Raw genomic sequence first — 18,862 nt, 5'->3', positions numbered from 1 at the left:
TTTCAAATTCCGATTTAAAAAAAAACATGAAAAATCAATTTTGACACATAAAACCATACCATGACCATAGGCATTACCTTAAACACTTTAATATACATGTGTAGTTAACCCGGGCCTACACAATATATATCTTAGATATCCAAGGCTGGGGAATAAACCAAATCCATACTTGTCAAATTTGCCAATTCAGCGGTCTCCATTCATAGCATACTCGGACCTGAACTCAGGGTAAAGCTCTGTACCAGTTCGAGTATTAGCCACTAAGGTAACTGTGCCTAATCAGTACCATAGGCCTGAATAATTTAGACATCCAACCCAACCTTCCTATTGAGACCCTTCCGTATATACATACAAGTATATACCTAATAAAAAAGCTGGACATCAAGGCATCTCACCGTCCATAGCATACTCAGTACCTGAGGAGCTCAGGGTAAAGTTCTATACCAGCATGAGTATTAGCCGTAAAGGAAACTGTGCCTATGCAGTCCCATTGGCCTGGACAATTTAGAGACTCAACCGTCATTCCCTATTGAGACCCTCATATATACACGTACAAGTGCATACCTAATAGGGAAGCTGAATCTCATGGCATACACTGAGTACTCATATTTTCACACAAAAGCATATGCATTTTGTCAAAATCATTCCATGGAATATAAATTACAATGTCATGACATACATAGTATTACAAATCATTGAGACCACAATGCATACAAAACAATGTTCTCCCACTTGGTCTCATCAATTATAAACAAATCAAACCCATGTTCCCCACATGGAAAGTGAAACTGGTCACGGGAAGACACTTGGTTAGTGGATCAGCTAAGTGATCTGAAGAAGATATCTTATAAAGAATAACTTCCTCCTTCCTCAGCATGTCTCGTATATAGTGGTATTTGCCTTCGATATGTTTAGGCTTGGAGTGACACTTCAGATCTTTCGTGATAGCAATAGCAGATTCATTATCACAAAAGAGAGGACTAGGTCGCTCCACACAGTCTACCACTAGAAGACTTCGCAAGAATTTGCGAAGATAGACAACTTCCCTTGTAGCTAAGTTCATAGCCACATATTCTGCCTCCATGGTTGATTGCGCGACACAATCTTGCTTCTTGCTTTTCCAAGAAATAGCACCTCCTCCAAACATAAAGATAAAACCAGAAGTAGATTTTCTTGTATCAACACATCCTTGATAATCTGAGTCGGAATAACCAACCAATTCCAACTTGTCCGCTTGATAAGTCAAAGCATATGACTTTGTTCTTTTTAGATAGCGCATTACCCATTTTACCCCTTCCCAGTGAGTAAAACCTGGATTAGCCTGAAACCGGTTAAGAATCCCAACAGCATAAGCAAGATCAGGTCTTGTACATATAAGAGCATACATAAAACTCCCCACAGCAGAAGCGTATGGATACTTAGATTCGTCCAACTTATCTTTGAGGTGAGAAGGACAATCCACATGGCTCATCTTTTTAGTGCTATCATAAGGTACTTTACCTTGTATACAGTTAGACATGTGAAACCGATCCAGAAGAGTGTCGATATACTTCTCTTGAGACAAACTCAATTTTCGCAAAGATCTATCCCGTAGAATTTTAATGCCAAGAATATAAGAAGCTTCCCCAAGGTCTTTCATATCAAATGTCTGAAACAACCATGTCTTTATACCTTGGAGTAACTGAATATCATTCCCGGCTAATAAAATATCATCTACGTATAAAGTAAGAAAAGCAATGCGATCTCCCACTGTTTTTATATAAACACAGTGATCTTCTGGATTCTGAGTAAAACCATACGTTGTAATCGCTTTATTGAACTTGATATTCCATAATCTTGAGGCTTGTTTCAAACCGTAAATAGACTTGTCCAACTTACACACTTTTGTTTCAGTTCCAGATCTAACAAATCCACGTGGTTGTTCCATATAAATCTTCTCATCCAAATTTCCATTTAGAAAAGCGGTTTTAACATCCATTTGGAACAACTCATAGTCATAATATGCTACCAATGCCAGGAGAGCTCGAATAGACTGTATTCTTGCAACAGGAGAGAATGTTTCATCATAATCAATCCCGTATTGTTGAGTAAAACCCTTGGCAACAAGACGAGCTTTGAATCTTTCAACTTTCCCTTCAACATTTCTCTTCCTTGTAAAAATCCACTTGCACTTAATGGGCTTAACCGATGTAGGAGGATCAACAAGTTTCCAAACTTCATTTTTATACATAGAGTCCATCTCTTCTTCCATTGCCGACTTCCACTTGTCGGAATCCACATCAAGGAGTGCTTCCTCGTAAGTGTCAGGATCAGTAACATCTTCATTCAACTTTGTTCTTTCATAAGTTTCTCCAGCATAGGTATAAAAATCTGAAGATGATAAGAGTTGACTAGGTTTTCTTTCTCTAGTCCCTCTTCGAATATCCATTTGGGTAGAATTCTCTATATTAGAAGGAGATTCAGAAGAAGACATTTCAACACATTCTTCCAAGTGAGACTTCATACCTAAATTTTCATCACAATCAAATCTATCCTCAATGAATTTTACATGTCTACTTTCAATAATCACCTTCTCCTTGGGATCATATAACCTATATCCTTTCGAATGTTCAGAGTACCCAACGAATAAACATCTTCGAGTCTTAGCCTTCAATTTATCCTTAGGATCAAGTTTTAAAACATGAGCAACACATCCCCATACTTTAAAATGGTTAAGACTAGGAGTTTTGCCTGACCATACCTCATAAGGTGTTTTCTCAACCGACTTTGAAGGCACTCTATTTGAGATATAGGTAGCTGTCAATAATGCTTCGCCCCAAAAGGATATTGGCAAATTTGCAAGTGCCATCATAGATCTTACCATCTCTAGTAATGTTCGATTTCTCCTTTCAGCAATACCATTCTGTTCAGGTGTATAAGGCATGCTAAACATATGGATAATCCCGTTTGACTTGCAAAATTCAGAGAATAACTTCGAACAATACTCTCCACCTCTGTCGGTGTGCAATGTTTTGATCTTGTTTCCTGTGGCATTTTCTACCTCCAATTTGAAGGTTTTGAAATAATCTAAGGCCTCATTTTTTCTATGCAATAAATATACTCTTCCATATCTTGAGAAATCATCTATAAATGTGATAAAATACGAATGACCATTACGAGTATTCACATTCATAGGTCCACATATATTAGAATGAATAATATCCAAAACATGAGAACTTCTTGAGCCTTTGGATGGAAAGGGTATCTTTGTCATTTTCCCATATATACAACACTCACAAATAGGAAAATCATTATGTGAAAGATTTTTCAATAATCCTTGTGTCACAAGTTTTGTAATTCTATCCTTGTTTATATGCCCTAGTCGTAAATGCCACAAATACAATTCATTTTCTTTAATATCCAAAGAAGTAAAAACATTGAACACCATATTTCCACTAAGTTGCAATTGATATAGACCAGAATTTCGAAAACCTCTCAAAATAACTTTATCATCTTGTAACATAAGAAACTTTCCATTTCCAAAGTAAAATGTAAATCCAAGTTTCTCAAGACAAGATACAGATAATAGACTTCTTCTCATAGAAGGAGCATAAAGACAATCTTCTAAATCAAAAAACTTATTATCAACAAGCTTTAGCCGGTAAGTGCCCACGCCTTCCACAATGGCCTTTTCATCATTTCCCATGTAAATAAAGCTTGTTTTGTCCTCAATCTTTCTTAGCTCCTTGAAACCCTGCAACTCATTCGATACATGAACAGTTGCACCAGAATCAGCCCACCAACTAAAAGGCTTGATATAAATAGTACAAGTTTCAAGAGATAAGGACTCACTGGTGTTCTCCTGTTGCCCTTCTTGCATGGTTTTCAAAGCCCTACAATACTTCTTTATATGTCCTGGCTTATTGCAGAAGAAGCAAACACGTTGATTTGCATGTACTTCAACCCTTTGTTGATTGACCTTTTTGTCCTTGAAGTTTTGAAATCGAAAGTTCTTTCCCTTCTTCTTAAAATTCTTTTTCTTCGGCTTCAAAACTACGTTAGCACTAGGTGAAGGTTTATTTAACTCAATACTTGGATTGAGTCTTTCGGACTGGTGGTCGATCATATTAACCAAATCAAATATAGTCCACTTTGTCTTGGACAAAGAATAAAAGTCTTGAATATATTTGAGAGATTTGGGTAAAGAGTTGATAATGGTGACCACTTTAGTTTCTTCATCCATTGGTCTACCATGATATTGTAACTCATCTGCCATGGCAAGCATGTCATTTACATGTTTTCTCACATCAGCATTTTCTTCCCATTTGGCACGAGTGAACTTTTGCCATAAGTTATTGATGTGAGTAGACGACTTTTTACCATATTTAGCCTCAATCTGGTCGAGAATCTCTTTTGTAGTGGGGACATGAAAATAAGTCATCAAGAGAGTCTCACTTAGAGCCCCAAGAATATGTGACCTAGAAATTTCATTAGCATTATCCCATTCCTTGAATTTTCTAAGGTCCTTATATTGTTTCAGATTATCAGGGTAGTTTATTCGGGAAGGTCTTTGAGGAGGAGTATCCACTTTGATAATTTTATCAAACCTATAGCCTCGTAGCATTAAGTCAACCCGTTGTGACCAGTTCACATAATTAGTCCCATCAAGTACATTTTTCTTTAGGGACTCAGCAAAATTATGTCCACTACTGGATATTCCTGTCATCCAGAAAATATTTCAATATTTGGGAGAACATACATAATTATAGAATCATTTCAACTATCTAGTACTCCCATTTACCCTTTGGGGATTCATGAGAGTTACTAGGCAAATCATTCCACACATGATAAACAACCAACAATCACAAACCAACAAACAAACAAATAAATTAATTCATACTTACCCTTTGGGGATTCATATGAATTAATTTACAACATACAAATCTAATTATACAATTCGCATTACCCTTTGGGGATTTTGCTAATCATATAATAAAATTAGTATAACTCATAAAACAAATTATACTCAAAATAAACACACATAAAATTAATTTAATTTATACAAAATGCATTACCCTTTGGGGATTTTGCAAATTATATAATTAAGTTAATTTTCACATAGAAATACATAAATATATAACAAGACATGCAATAACACTAATTATAAATACTTCAAATAGCCAAATAACATGGAAATCCTATTCAAAATACAATTCTGGGTAATAATAAACCCTTAAAACACATTCTGGTTCATTATATTAGTAAAAACCCGGTTTGGTTCATGATTCTGGGTCATCACCGACCCGGATCGCACAAGCCTGCACCAGCAGGCCCGTGGCCAGCAGCCCGCGCACAGTAGCCCGCACATAGCAGGCCCGCGCACATTAGCCCGTGCAGCAGGCCCGCGCACAGTAGCCCGCGCACAGCAAGCCCGCCTGCGGCGCCAGAACCTAATAAGCCTAAATTAGGCTTATTTTCATTCACTAATAAATAGCCAAAAATTCCAAAAAAAATTATGGAAAAATATAGAAACCTATAATCTATCTCTATGATACCAGCAGAGGCATTATTCACTTGTATTTGTTAGACTTGATGTCTAATAATAATATAAACATCATAGAAAATAGATATTAAATCGTCCATAATTCCATTATCATGAAAACCATACATATATCATAGAATTGAAATAAGAAGAATAAAGATAGCGTACCTTTCATCTTGAAGAATATAAACAGAACTTGAAGTGCACAAGATAATCTTTTATACTTCGTTTACAAGTGATAAGCTTGCTCCCGTTCAGCCAGACTGGGTGTGCATATAGCCTTAGCCTCACTTGTAAGACCATGGAGGTTTATATAGAATTTCAAAGGGTGCACTAATGACTTTTCATAAGGACACATCCTCTTAGAAGAGATACATCCTCTCAGGAGGGATACATCCCCTCAAGAGAGACATATCTCCTTAGTCCCAAGGGATGTGTCCACTAAGTCAATGTACCCATTTAATCTACCTCTACAGGGGGATGTGCTGGCCATTATTCCCTGTACTGAACATCCAATGACAACATCTAGAAGTGGGCCCTACGCCTCTAATATCATGGTAATTTATTTTATAAATTATCTATTTGAAACCATAATTCTAACATACCTTATGTAACATCTTTGAGAAACCACCACCTTGCTGTGTGACCGTGGATTCTTGTTGGCCTGAACTTCTTATAAAAGTAGTATTAGCATTCAAATGATGGGACTGAGCAACATCAATCAGGTAAGGCCTAGAAGCAAGATTAAGAGGACCACGAAGAGATTCCTGAGCAGACTGACCAGCTGAAGCTCCATCATGAGAGTTACGGGTACCTCCAAATCTGGAAACGAGTTTACTTTGTGAATTGAAATCAGACTGATTCCCAAGTGGAAGGTTTGACGATTGATCCATCCCTACTTGCTTGGCACCACTAGAAACTTGTTGTTGTGGCTGATGACACGGAAAAGCAATGGGAGATGAAGTGGATCCACCCTGCATGGTTGAACGTGCGGCTTCAATTCAGTTCATTAACTCTTTGACTACTTGCCGTTGGCTGTCGTTGAGATGGGGGCCCCAGCCGTAAACCAAAACCTTGAGAGATAGCTGATTGTTTACCAAGAATATGAGATGCAGACGCATCAGAACCAACTGATTCAGGTCTGTCTGAGGCATTAACGTCAGATGAGCCAAAATGTGCTGCATTGTTCTCCCTTGACTTGACCACCTTATGAAGAAGCTCAAGCATGTTTTGGCTGCAAAGTTCAACTTTTGATACAGTACCAAATAATAAACACTCTCTATGAAATCAATTGAATGCCAGATTCTGTTCTATTATTTTCTAGGAAAGTGAAGCCATGCAATGTAATTAATAAAAAGGTATCACATTTGCCCACAAAATAAAAGAAGGTGAGACACTGGCACCTTGTCTGGACGGTCAAGCGTACAAACCAGCTGAACTATCAAAGGAAGTAGATGTTCTAGACTCAAAGCCAGAATGAACATCTCTGGAAACCGGCTCCCCTGCTTTTGAGTTCCTCTGCAGATACAACATACATGTACTGAGAAGGAAGAAGAAAAGGAAAATTAAGGAGAAAAAAAAAAACTAAAAGATTAACTGTCTCATTCATCTTCTCCATGTCAGCACCACTGTTTAGAACAACCTGGCCAGAGAATTTTGATTGCCCAAGATAACCTTGCTCCTGACCTATCGTTCCTTGACTAGCTTGCTGCAGCAAGCCCTGCGAATTTGAAAATTGTCTTGTGCTTTCATCAGATTCAATTGCCACATTTCCCATTGGATGGTACTGAAACTTACGGTATACAGGAGCTTTTCGACCAACTTGACCAGAAGATTTTTGGTTCCCACTAGCTGAAGGACGGGAATCACTTGCATTTAACCAGGCATTCTCTTTCAGACCAACCCTGTGACAGTATTTTGGCCAGGATGACCAAAGATAAAGCTATCACTTGAGATCACCTTCTGAAGACAATTGTCCTGTTTCTTATCACATTCACCTGACACTCTATCAGAATTACCTGAGGATAATTCCTGAACTTGTTGGGCCTTTGTCTGAGGTTGATATTTTCCTAAATTTTCATTTCTTCTATAATTCAAAGAAGAATCAACAATGCGTTTTTCAAAATCAAGTTGTTGATTATTTAGGAATTGTTGACTAATACCCTGACTGGCCTTTGAAACACCTGAACCAGTTACAACATTAAGGTTATTCACAAATGAATCTTCTCCACGGCCATGCGGACTGCCTGCAACCAGTTTTTGTTCAAACCGACCAGTTGCATTAGAGAATGGCAAACCACCAACATTACTATCATTAGCTCTCCACATACCATCATCATGAGCCCTCTCCGTGTGTATAGGCCTCTATTGGTGGTCATTGCTCTGTGAATCTCCATTCAGTGAAAGTGTCTCATTAATATTCCAACCATTTGGCTTAGACCCACCGGTGCTATACGAAGTCATACTCCACTGTTGGGCCCAAAGGCCCCGCATGTTCTGCAAAGTCAGTTCCATATCTGAACTGGGTGCCGCATTACTTGATTGTTCAAATATTTGACCTCACCAAGCACCTTCTGTAACAGTTCCCACATGCATGGCAGTTTGACCCTGAAGACTGCCCTCAGGTGGCTTTTATGAGGCACTTGGATCTAACCATCGTCCCTGTTGGGGTGATATCTGAAGGGACTCAAGTGAGGTCTCAGATCTTACCCTTTCACTTGGCTCAAATGTAAATTTGGTACTTGTCAGTTGAAAGCCATCAGGACTAGCAGTGGAATCCTCAAATGAAAGAAGAGGAGTTTTGCAAATTGTTGTCCACTGTCGATGTATGATTCCCCGGTGAAAGATCTGTTTTCTTAACCACTCCACTCATCTTGTTTACCTGTGTCACTGCTGGAAGCTTCTGCTACGGCTGACTGCATAAGTGCACTCCAACTACTACTCTGAATAGATGGAAAAACATTCAAGTAATCATTACCCTCCAACTGGCTTCTGTGCAGAACTCCACTTGTGCTACCACCATTATTCCGACCAAAAGCACCCCAGATGCCATCTGAACTAAACAAGATCTTCTCCTCTGTAGGATCTAGACTAACAGCTCCCAGAGAGGGAACAACCTGTGTGGAAAATTTTTGCTCCATGGTTCCAGCCCAACCAATATGATCTCGCCTTCCATGAAATTCTTGTGTTGAAGAGTTCCTTGCAAGAGAATTAACTTATCTTCATTTTCCAAATTGAAAGGAATTGGTCCAAGAAATGAGTTCAACAGATGAATTTCATGATACATTTTGGTGAACCTGCAGGGCAGTTCGACCACTTTTCACAATGCAAGACCCAAAGAAATAAGAACTTTAAATTGGCAAAATTGCATTACGATGTCCACGGATAACAATCTGAATGTTTTAATTAACAGTTGAAAGTTAATTGATGTTCTTTAGGCAACTTATCTCACGTTCAAGTTCAAACAAGATTTTGATAATGAAAAGATGTTGGTTGACATATGACTATCACTTCAAGAAAAAAATAGTTCACCTTTCTCGAGTGATTGACTTTCTTAATAGGAATCACTCTCTTAAAACTATCAAAACATCATGTAGTGAGTGAAGGTCACTATTGTGGCCCACATTGCACTCTGCTCGGCCACTTCCTTCCTATGAAGGCTGCTAACATGCACGACTTCATGTGGATGGCTTTGCTCACCCTTAATTCTTGATTGATTTTAATTTTCTCCCTTTTTATATCACCTTTTTAGCACAGATTAGTAGCTTGCTTCGTATTTTCTTTTTCTTTATAAAACATGTCAGTCAAGAAGAAGACCCTTGTTACCAAAAAGTGTAAATGAACTGTTTGCATATAATAACAAACAACCGATGATAAGTCAATTGAAGCTAAAAGTGCAACCATCTAAGTGTTGGTTCATGGCCCCCAAAAGAACAAAAAAAAAAAAAAAAAAAAAAAAAAGAATTTATGTCCTCCGAGTTTTGGCTACATGCCTCGACCATTATAGACCAAGAAAGAGAGCAAAAAACCAGAAAACATTGCAAAAGAAAAAAAGCTTTTAAAATGTGGATTGACAAGAACAAAAAACCAAAACTGATAATGGAGAGAACATGATCCAATACCCTCACAGACTGGAGAACCATAGACAACTAAGTAGATAAATGGAAGCATGCATGACGGTCACTGCACAATGAGCTTTGAACCTAAGATCTCCCATTTATAAACACCTCACGCAAGCATTGAACCAATGCCTAAGACGATGAACTACAGGCCACATGAATGGAAATACATCTCATAGAAAAGAAAGAGCAAAAAAATGGCCAGAAGATGTTTTCACACATAAAAAAGAAATTAAATTAAAAGCAGATTTACTACTATAGCATTCACCAAGTAGATTTCTAAAATTCTACTAGTTACTATTGACAGAATGTTATTTGTTCCTTTTTTCTTTTGAATGGTCTGAATGATATTGTTAGAACCTCGAATGGCAAAGAGCCGTTGAGCTCTGTCGTAGGGAGACACAGTCGGGAAGACGAAGACAAGAGGCAAAAATAATTTTTCATTCCATTGATTTACAGGATACATATGGGTTTTTAAAGAGTAAGGGGCAAAATAGTAAAAATACAATTATTACATAAAATGAATTAATAAAATAAATAAATACATTCTAATACTCCCCCTCAAGGTGGCTTATAAATATCCTTGACAGCCATCTTGGACAACAAAGAAAAAAGGTGAGTAAAGGGAAGAGGTTTAGTAAACATGTCAGCTAACTGGTATGGAGAACGATTGGGAAGTAACTTGAGGACGCCCGAACTAACACGTTCACGAACAAAATGGCAATCGATCTCAATGTGTTTGGTACGCTCATGAAATGTAGGGTTAGAAGCAATATGTATCGCAGCTTGATTGTCACAGTATAGTAACGCAGGAGAGTCGACTTTGACGTGAAAATCTTGAAGCAGTTGTTGTAACCAAATAAATTCACTGGCAGTTGAAGAAAGTGCTCTATATTCAGCTTCGGCGGAGGAGCGAGAGACGGTGGTCTGCTTTTTGGCCTTCCAGGAGACCAAAGAATCACCAATGAAGATGCAAAAGCCGGTAGTAGAGCGGCGAGAATCAAGGCATGATCCCCAATCAGCATCAGAGTAGGCACGTACCTGCAAAGAAGAAGTAGAAGAAAACAACAAACCTTGACCAGGACTGGTCTTGAGATATCGAAGTAGGTGATGGACTGCCTGGAGATGAGGAAGGCGGGGTTGGGCCACAAATTGAGTGAGCTTGTGAACGGCAAAGGTAATGTCGGGACGAGATAAAGTGAGGTAAAGTAGTTTTCCAACAGGCCGCCGATAATGGGTTATATCAGGAAGCAGGTCGCCGTCAGTGGCAGTTAAATTAAGCTTGGGATCCATGGGAACACGAGTAGGTTTACAAGCTAGGTAACCTGAGTCTTCAAGTAATTGTAAGGTGTAATGACGTTGAGAAAGCACAATACCAGTCTTGGAGTGAGCAATTTCAAGACCAAGGAAGTGCTTAAGACAACCAAGATCCTTGAGCTTGAACTGAGTATGCAGAAAATATTTAAGCTCATTAATAACACTAGAGGAAGGACCAGTGAGGATGATATCATCCACATAAACCAATAGTGCAACAAAGGAGGAACCATGACCTTTGGTGAAGAGAGAGTAATCAGATTTCGATTGGAGAAAGCCAAAAGTGATTAAAACATGAGAAAATTTGGAATACCATTGCCGCGAAGCTTGTTTGAGGCCATAAAGGGACTTGTGAAGCTTGCAAACGAGTTTGGTGGAAGAGGGAGAGGACTCCCCCTGTCGAAGGTACCCAAGAGGAAGATCCATATAGATTTCTTCAAAAAGATCACCATGTAGAAAGGCGTTGTTGACATCAAGCTGAGCGAGATGTCAACCGTGAGAAGCAGCAAGGGCAAGAAGAACCTTCACAGTGACTAATTTGGCTACTGGAGAGAAAGTGTCAACAAAGTCCAAACCCTCTTGTTGGGTATAGCCTTTAGCTACCAAACGAGTCTTATATCGCTCAATAGAGCCATCAGAATTAAGTTTGATTTTATAGACCCATTTGCAGCCAATGGTATGTTTATCAGGAGGTAGAGGAGTGACGGTCCAGGTATTGTTGGCTTCTAGGGCAGCCAACTCATCACGCATAGCCAACCTCCAGTCAAGACATTTCACGGCTTGGTGATAGTACTGAGGTTCAACTTGAGAAGATAGGTTGAGTACAAAATTTCTGTGCGAATCAGAAAGGGCATGGTAAGAAATGGAATTAGAGAGTGGATAAGACGTACAGGAGGAAGCAGAGGATGAAGAGCCTGTAATTAAATTACAGTGATAATCCCGCAGGTAATGAGGTGGATGAGTCGCCCTAGTAGATGTTCGAAGAGGAGCAACAGCGGAAGAGGAAGGAACAAGAGTAGGAAGATTAGGAGGGGAGGGATCATCAATTGGAACACCAGGAATAACTGGAGAATCATGAAAGGGGGAAGAATCAAGGTCAGGAAAAGGCGGAGCGTGGAGGGAGGAATGAGGCAGAACAAAATCAGGGAAGGGGTCAGTAAGTTGAGTTGAACTGGTAATAGTATGAAAAGGGAAAACCTCTTCATGGAACACGGCATCTCTGGAATGAAAAACTTGGTGAGTCTCAACATCATGGAATTTATACCCTTTTACACCAGCTGGATACCCAAGAAAAACACAAACCCGAGCACGTGGGTGGAACTTGGGGCGATGAGCAGCTAAGGTGGAAACAAAAGCTAAACAGCCAAAAACACGAAAGAGGGAATAATCAGGAGAGCGGTTGTAGAGCAAATGAAATGGTGTGTTGTGTTGCAAGAGGGGAGAAGGAGTTCTATTAATTAAGAAAGCCGCAGTAAGAATACACTCGGTCCAAAAAGAGACAGAAATGCGTGATTGAAAAAATAAAGACCGAGCCACATTCAAAAGGTGTTGATGTTTTCTTTCAGCAACCGAGTTTTGTTGAGGCCGTTCAACACATGAAAACTGGTGCAAAACGCCGTGAGCGTGAAAAAAATCAACAAAGGATAATTCAGGGGCATTATCAGAGCGAAAAATTTTGATTTTGGCATCAAACTGCGTAGAAACCATGGTAAAAAAACGCGGTATCACAGAAATAGCATCAGATTTAGTCTTCAGTAGATAAATCCAAGTAAATCGAGTACAATCATCGACAAGAGTTAAGAAAAAACGATGGCCAGTATAAGAGACAGTTTGATATGGTCCCCAAATATCACAGTGCACAAGATCAAAAGGAAATTTGGATAAATGATTATGAGATTCGAAAGATAGTCTACGTTGTTTAGTAAGAGGACAAATATAACAAGGATCTGCTTTGTGTAATCTAGTTACATCACAGTGCAACTGATCCTTCAAAAAATCAAGTCGCTTGAAAGAAATGTGTCCTAACCTATTATGCCAAACATGGGCAGAAACATTGCTAACAAAAACATGAGAAGCAGAGGGCAAATGTTGAGCACGGAGGACATAAAGATCTTGAACTTTGTCACCCTTACCAATCGTCCGCTGGGTGGAGAGATCCTGGATAACAAAACAATCAGGAAAGAAACTTACTGTAAGACCAGAAGCAGTAACTAAAGCACTAACAGAGATTAAGTTGAATTGGAATTGAGGAACAAATAGTACATCTTTAAGTAGAAGGTGAGAATGTAATTTAATATCACCAGCAAAGTGGACTAAAAGATGAGAATTATCTGGCAAGGTAACAGTAGTATGAGGAATAGCATGCAAGGAGATAAAAATATGAGCTTGAGAGCAAATATGTCGAGTAGCTCCGGAGTCGACAATCCAAAACGGAGTGGAAGAACATAAACCATGTAAGGAGACAGAAAAACAAGTACCTGCCAAGCAACTGGATGTAGAAGAGTCTGGAGCAGTGGTGACCGTTGTTGAGCTACTCAGTTGAGTAGAAAGCATGGATATGAGCTGCTGACATTGAGTGGGGTCCAGATTCTGAATAAAACCCCCGACAGAAGAAGAACCAGGGCGAGCATCCGCAAGGGAAACTTGATGAACAGCAGCAGGAGAATTTGGCTTGGTGTTGAATGTAGATCCAGACGGATAACCATGGAGCTTGAAGCAACGAGAGATGGTATGGCCAGTAATCTTGCAATGGGTACAGTAATACTTGTCCTTGTTTGGATTCCGAGGAGCACTGGAATTCTGAGTCCGGGAAGTGTGGTAAGGCGGAGGGCATGGAGCATTGTAACCTCTGTCAGGGTGGGGGTGGTTCCCAGATTTACTAACTTCTATCTTGTCAGATTTAACTGCAAACGCCATTGTGTCAGTGGGAGCATTCGAACCTGAGGCATGAGTAGTTCGTCGTTGTTGTTCCTCTTGGACAACTAGAGAAAAAACACGGTTAAGAGGGGGCATCGGATCCATGAGGAGCAACTGACCACGAACATGAGAGAAAGAGTCGTCAAGGCCCATTAAGAAGGACATGATATACTCCATATATTGGTGATCATCCAGATTCGTAACGCCACCGCATGAGCATTTCCCACAAGAACAATGAGGACGGTAGTTGCGCAGTTCTTCCCAAATGGTTTTCAATTTGGTAAAATAAGTACTAACTGAATCCTTGTCTTGACGCAAGTTCATCAATTCCCGTTTAAGCTGAAAAATACGAGGGCCGTTCTGCTGTTGAAAACGATCCCGAAGATCGAGCCAAATTTCTCTGGCAGATGCAGCAAAGATAACACTCGCAGAAAGTTCCTTGGAGACGGAATTTAAGATCCAAGAGATAACCATATTGTTGTTCCGGGTCCAAGAGTTTAGCAGAATAGGATCAGCACTGGGAGGTTCAAGAATGGAGCCATCGACAAAACCAACTTTGTTCTTTACGGATAGGGCGATCAACATGGCAAGGCTCCAACTAGTGTAATTTTCGCCGGTAAGAAGTTGAGAGACAAGGACTTGCCCGAGGCTGTCTGAGTGGTGGATATAGTACGGATTCGATGATTCGTCAAAAACTGAACGAGCCGAACTGGTACGTAAACCAGAATCTGAAGATGAATAAGTCTCCATGGAGCACTGACCACCAATGCAGCTCCAATTTTTATTTTTATTTTTATTTATTTATTTATTTATTTATTTATTTTTTGTCAGATCTTCCACCAAAGCACTTCAAAATACCCAAACTGCCCTCGAGATGAAAACCAGCTCACGACGACCCTCTCGGCCAACCAGAGAAGGCCAGAAGAAAACCAGCTCTCGGCGCCGGAAATGATGTTTCCTCAACGAATCCAGGAAGACGCCCAAAAAAAAAAATCGGAAACGAACGCAGCCAGAGAAAAACAACCTCTCGGCGACGGAATCCAGAGAAAAATTAAATGGGAACGGGAACTAACCTCTTTGCCGGGAATAACCACCGGAAACAAGACGCCGGAAATACCAGATGAGCCTCCCAATAGCTTGAATCGCAGATTCAAGTCCGAACAGAGGACGGAAACCTCTTTGTCGGAAATAATGGCGAAACCGCCGGAAAATAGTAGCCGAAAAAGGAAAGGAAGGGCCGTCGTCGGAAGGGGAATCAGAAATGGCGGATCGTCCGCTCTGATACCATGTTAGAACCTCGAATGGCAAAGAGCCGTTGAGCTCTGTCGTCGGGAGACACAGTCGGGAAGACGAAGACAAGAGGCAAAAATAATTTTTCATTCCATTGATTTACAGGATACATATGGGTTTTTAAAGAGTAAAGGGCAAAATAGTAAAAATACAATTATTACATAAAATGAATTAATAAAATAAATAAATACATTCTAATAGATATCATAACATAGTAAAGGGGATGTAGACAGTTGCACCAGATTGTATAAGAAGATTATATTATGATAGTTAAAAATTTCAAACTTTAGAAAAGAAACAGGGCACCATAAACGTGCCATCAGAAAAGAGGCCATGAAATTGTGATAATAAAATTCCAATTTCAATGTAAAGTAATCATATGGGAAACAAAAGGCGATGGATTCTCATGAAAAATACTTGTTCTGAAAAATATGTCTAGTAATTCATACATACCGCACATGAGCATGTGGAACAGGCCCCAACATTTCAACTCTATCATGTAAAGAGTCTTTCTCCCTCATCTCTTCCAACCGTTCGCGTTTTGGTCCGTCTCTTCCAATGATGAAGCAGACCTTTCACCAACATTTTTCCCCATTAGAGAGAGAGAGACAGAGAGAGACAGAGAGAGAGACTAAAAGAAAGCTGATAGTAAACAGCCTATAAAATCCGCCGACGCCTCTTTCCTTTCGTTAACTTTCGTTTAGCATAAAAGAAAATCCAAGGAGTCTGGAGCTACGGATACGATTGAGAAAGAAAGATGATGTCTCATGTCCTGCTATCACTTTTTTTAGTACATCCATAGTGTGGAAGTAAGTCAGTGCCTGACTTGACTTTTATTTTGAGTCCTGAATAATATAATTGAATTTCTTTTTCCAATCCATTTCTGGATAATTCATTTCCCATTTATCTGATTTCATGGATGCGAAAAAAGTCAAAAGATTCTTTTTTCATTACATCTAGAGTCCGCATTGCCAAACTGGGTCTCGCCGGTGTTGCCTGTAGGTCGTGATGTGCCTCGAGATGGCCGTCTCCTGTCCCCCTGCCGGTGGGGAATCCACTCCCGGGTCGTCGCTCTCCTGCGTCTGGCACCTTTGGAAGGCAGGGAGTGTGACTCACTCACATCCATTAAATTAGACGGAGGCGTCCACTTCTTCCGTTATGAAATCTGGCACTTCAGGAAGATGGAATGCATATGCATCAACGATGTATAGCTTCAATAAAGTCAGATAGTTCAGAGACTACGAGTGTAATAGGGGCATCCGTCGACAAAAGGATGAGAACCAACCATGTAGCATCTACATCGATAATTCAAGTATTGTATACGGCATTAGTCCGATCCTTTGTAGGAACTACCCGTAATAACGAAAATGGATCTGTTTATCATAAAGATATTCGTTGTTCCTGACCCTGTTTCACCTTAATTGTTATTTGAACAAAAAGATCATAATAAACTTTTGGTAAAAGTTATGTCTTGGTCCGAGTGGGGATAGCATTTCTCTTCTGCATGTCCATGGAGTTTTGAAAAATCCAAACATCTCGATAGATATAGAGGTAACAATTTGTCGAACGAACCGCACTCCTTCGTATACGTCAGGAGTCCATTGATGAAAAGGGGCTAGGGAAAGCTTGAACCCCATTCCTACAGTGATGAATATAAACGCAATTGAAATTCCTGGGGCGTATACCTAGTAGATGGTTTATTTATCAATTATATTGGCCCAATTTCACTTTGAAGCCAGAAAGACCCAGGAACCACCATTAAAAAATCTGATAGATCAACGTAACCTCCAAAAGGATTATTGGCAATGAAGTTCCATTTAACAGTAACACTTGAAGCACCACTTTAGAGATCACATAATTCATGCAAGAAAACAATAACTAAATTCAGGAATGAACCAAATCATAACAGTGGCATATGGTTCCCATCTGAAGGTAGATCAGCTGGTGCGGGCACCATGAAGTCACAATCCCAAAGCTGATCAGCAAAGTGATCATCAGAGGGCTCATAATTCTCGATAACAACAGATGATTCTTGCATCTTTCCTGAGCATCTAGCTGTATCCGTTGGCGAGTGTGTAGAGAAATATGACACACTCGTGGTGCTGCACAGGAGGTTATCATGGGAGGAAGGCACCGTATAACTGATCTGACCATCAAACTGTTGCGATGTTCCAATGTCATGGTAATCCCAAAGCTGATCAGCAAAGTGATCATCAGATGGCTCATAATACTCGATAACAACAGATGATTCTTGCATCTTTCCTGAGCAATTTGCCGTATCCGTTGGCGAGTCTTTAGATAAATACGATGCAGTCGTAGCGCTGCTCACGATGTCATCATGGGAGGAAGTCTGTCTTGGCTCCGAAGGAGTGATCAAAGCCGGACCATCAAGCTGTTGCGATGTTCCAATGCCATGCGCTGTGTCCAAATCAGTTGCACTATGTTTCCCTTTCCCACAGTGGGAACGAATTCTGCATAAGGCCCAGGAATTGAAGTGCGTCTGTTGCCAATAAATAAAAGGATGATCAGTACTTAAAAAGAGAATTATACATAGAAGCCAAATAGGTAACCCAGAATTGAAGGAGAAAAGATGATGCATGCGTATCTTAATTCTTAAACCTAAACCAAGGTAAGCCAGAATTAAACGAGAAAACAAAATCAGGGCGACCTAAAGTTAAAATCCAAAGCTACCTTGCTGGGTCCGTCATGAAAATGTTGTTCGTCGGAGACGTATTCGTGCATTATCCAGTTGGTCTTCTTGGCATTCTTGGGTTTAGAGTCTCCCTGCAGCTGGTGGAAGACGAGCGTCCTCTTGTTGCCGACTACTCGGCCCTGGTGAGTGATCTTTTCGAAGGAGCCACTGGCCTTCCAGTAACCATTGTCCGCCTTTCGATTCGGCCGTCTTCCGTTAGGATGCTTGGCCTCCCTCGGAGTGAAAAAATACCAAACCTTCTCCCTAGCAGGAGCGTATGTTTCTGTAAAATTATAGCACGAGTTAGGATAAGACGCACGGAAAACATAGATAGAGATGGGAGGAAGAAGAAAAAACATAGACGCATCGAACTTCATTATACAGAGATGGATGATCGCTGAACATAAACTTGAAGGCTTTGAAGAAGGCGAGAGTAGAGAGCCAAAAGGAAAAGAAAAATAAAAAAAAAGACAGGGTACCTGTGAGCTTCTGGGGATGGAAGGCGTAAACGCTAGCATGGTGGATGGGAGAATCAGACACATTCTCGGATCGAAGCATCATCGACAAGAAATGGGTAACCAGTTCGACGTCAGTGGGGTTGAATCTGAAGCCCACTGGCACAGGAAAGGACATTGGCGGCAAACTAGATTCTGCTTCTGCTTTCCGTTTCGTTCCTCTCTCCATCTTCCAAAACGTGCCTAATCTCGGTGAATCAACAGTTTTTTATAGTTTACGGTTACGGTGAGTGAAGCTTAGCCATAACCAAATCAGAAAGCTTATCTTTGGTCTGAATTGAAGTTTTTATTTGAAAGATTCTGGAGGCAGTTAATTGATTTTATCGTTATTATTATAATTATAATAATACGATTACAATTATTTCTGATTATGCATCTTAAATATTTTTATTATTATTAACCATTGATACTTAGCTAGTAATCATTAATCATTAATAAATTATTTTCTTAAACCAATTATGTTTGAATGTAAAATCTTATTTATTTCTTATAACTC

At 39.9% G+C, this 18,862-nt stretch overlaps 1 protein-coding gene across 1 annotated transcript; it reads right to left on the bottom strand.

Moving 5' to 3' along the window:
- Positions 1–17,059: 17,059 nt before the first annotated feature.
- Positions 17,060–18,535, bottom strand: LOC137951241 (NAC domain-containing protein 2-like). Its single transcript, XM_068797828.1, has 3 exons — positions 18,331–18,535; positions 17,851–18,134; positions 17,060–17,659 (listed from the first exon to the last, which is right to left on the bottom strand). The coding sequence occupies exons 1-3, from the start codon at positions 18,533–18,535 to the stop codon at positions 17,060–17,062; spliced, it is 1,089 nt and encodes a 362-aa protein (XP_068653929.1).
- Positions 18,536–18,862: the final 327 nt, after the last annotated feature.

Source organism: Aristolochia californica, unplaced genomic scaffold, assembly GCF_029961685.1.
Source record: "Aristolochia californica isolate CCGP_79_NKW_82.1479 unplaced genomic scaffold, dmAriCali1.0.hap1 SCAF_15, whole genome shotgun sequence".
Classification (NCBI taxonomy): Eukaryota; Viridiplantae; Streptophyta; class Magnoliopsida; order Piperales; family Aristolochiaceae; genus Aristolochia; species Aristolochia californica.
This window is presented reverse-complemented; position numbering and strand designations above follow the sequence as displayed.

Excerpts from the sequence above, each read along its gene's own strand:
- LOC137951241 (XM_068797828.1), bottom strand. The coding sequence starts at position 18,535 with ATGGAGAGAGGAACGAAACGGAAAGCAGAAGCAGAATCTAGTTTGCCG. Across the intron at positions 18,135-18,330 it reads CCATCCCCAGAAGCTCACAG|AAACATACGCTCCTGCTAGG; the intron begins GTACCCTGTCTT and ends ATAATTTTACAG. Across the intron at positions 17,660-17,850 it reads TTCATGACGGACCCAGCAAG|ACGCACTTCAATTCCTGGGC; the intron begins GTAGCTTTGGAT and ends TATTGGCAACAG.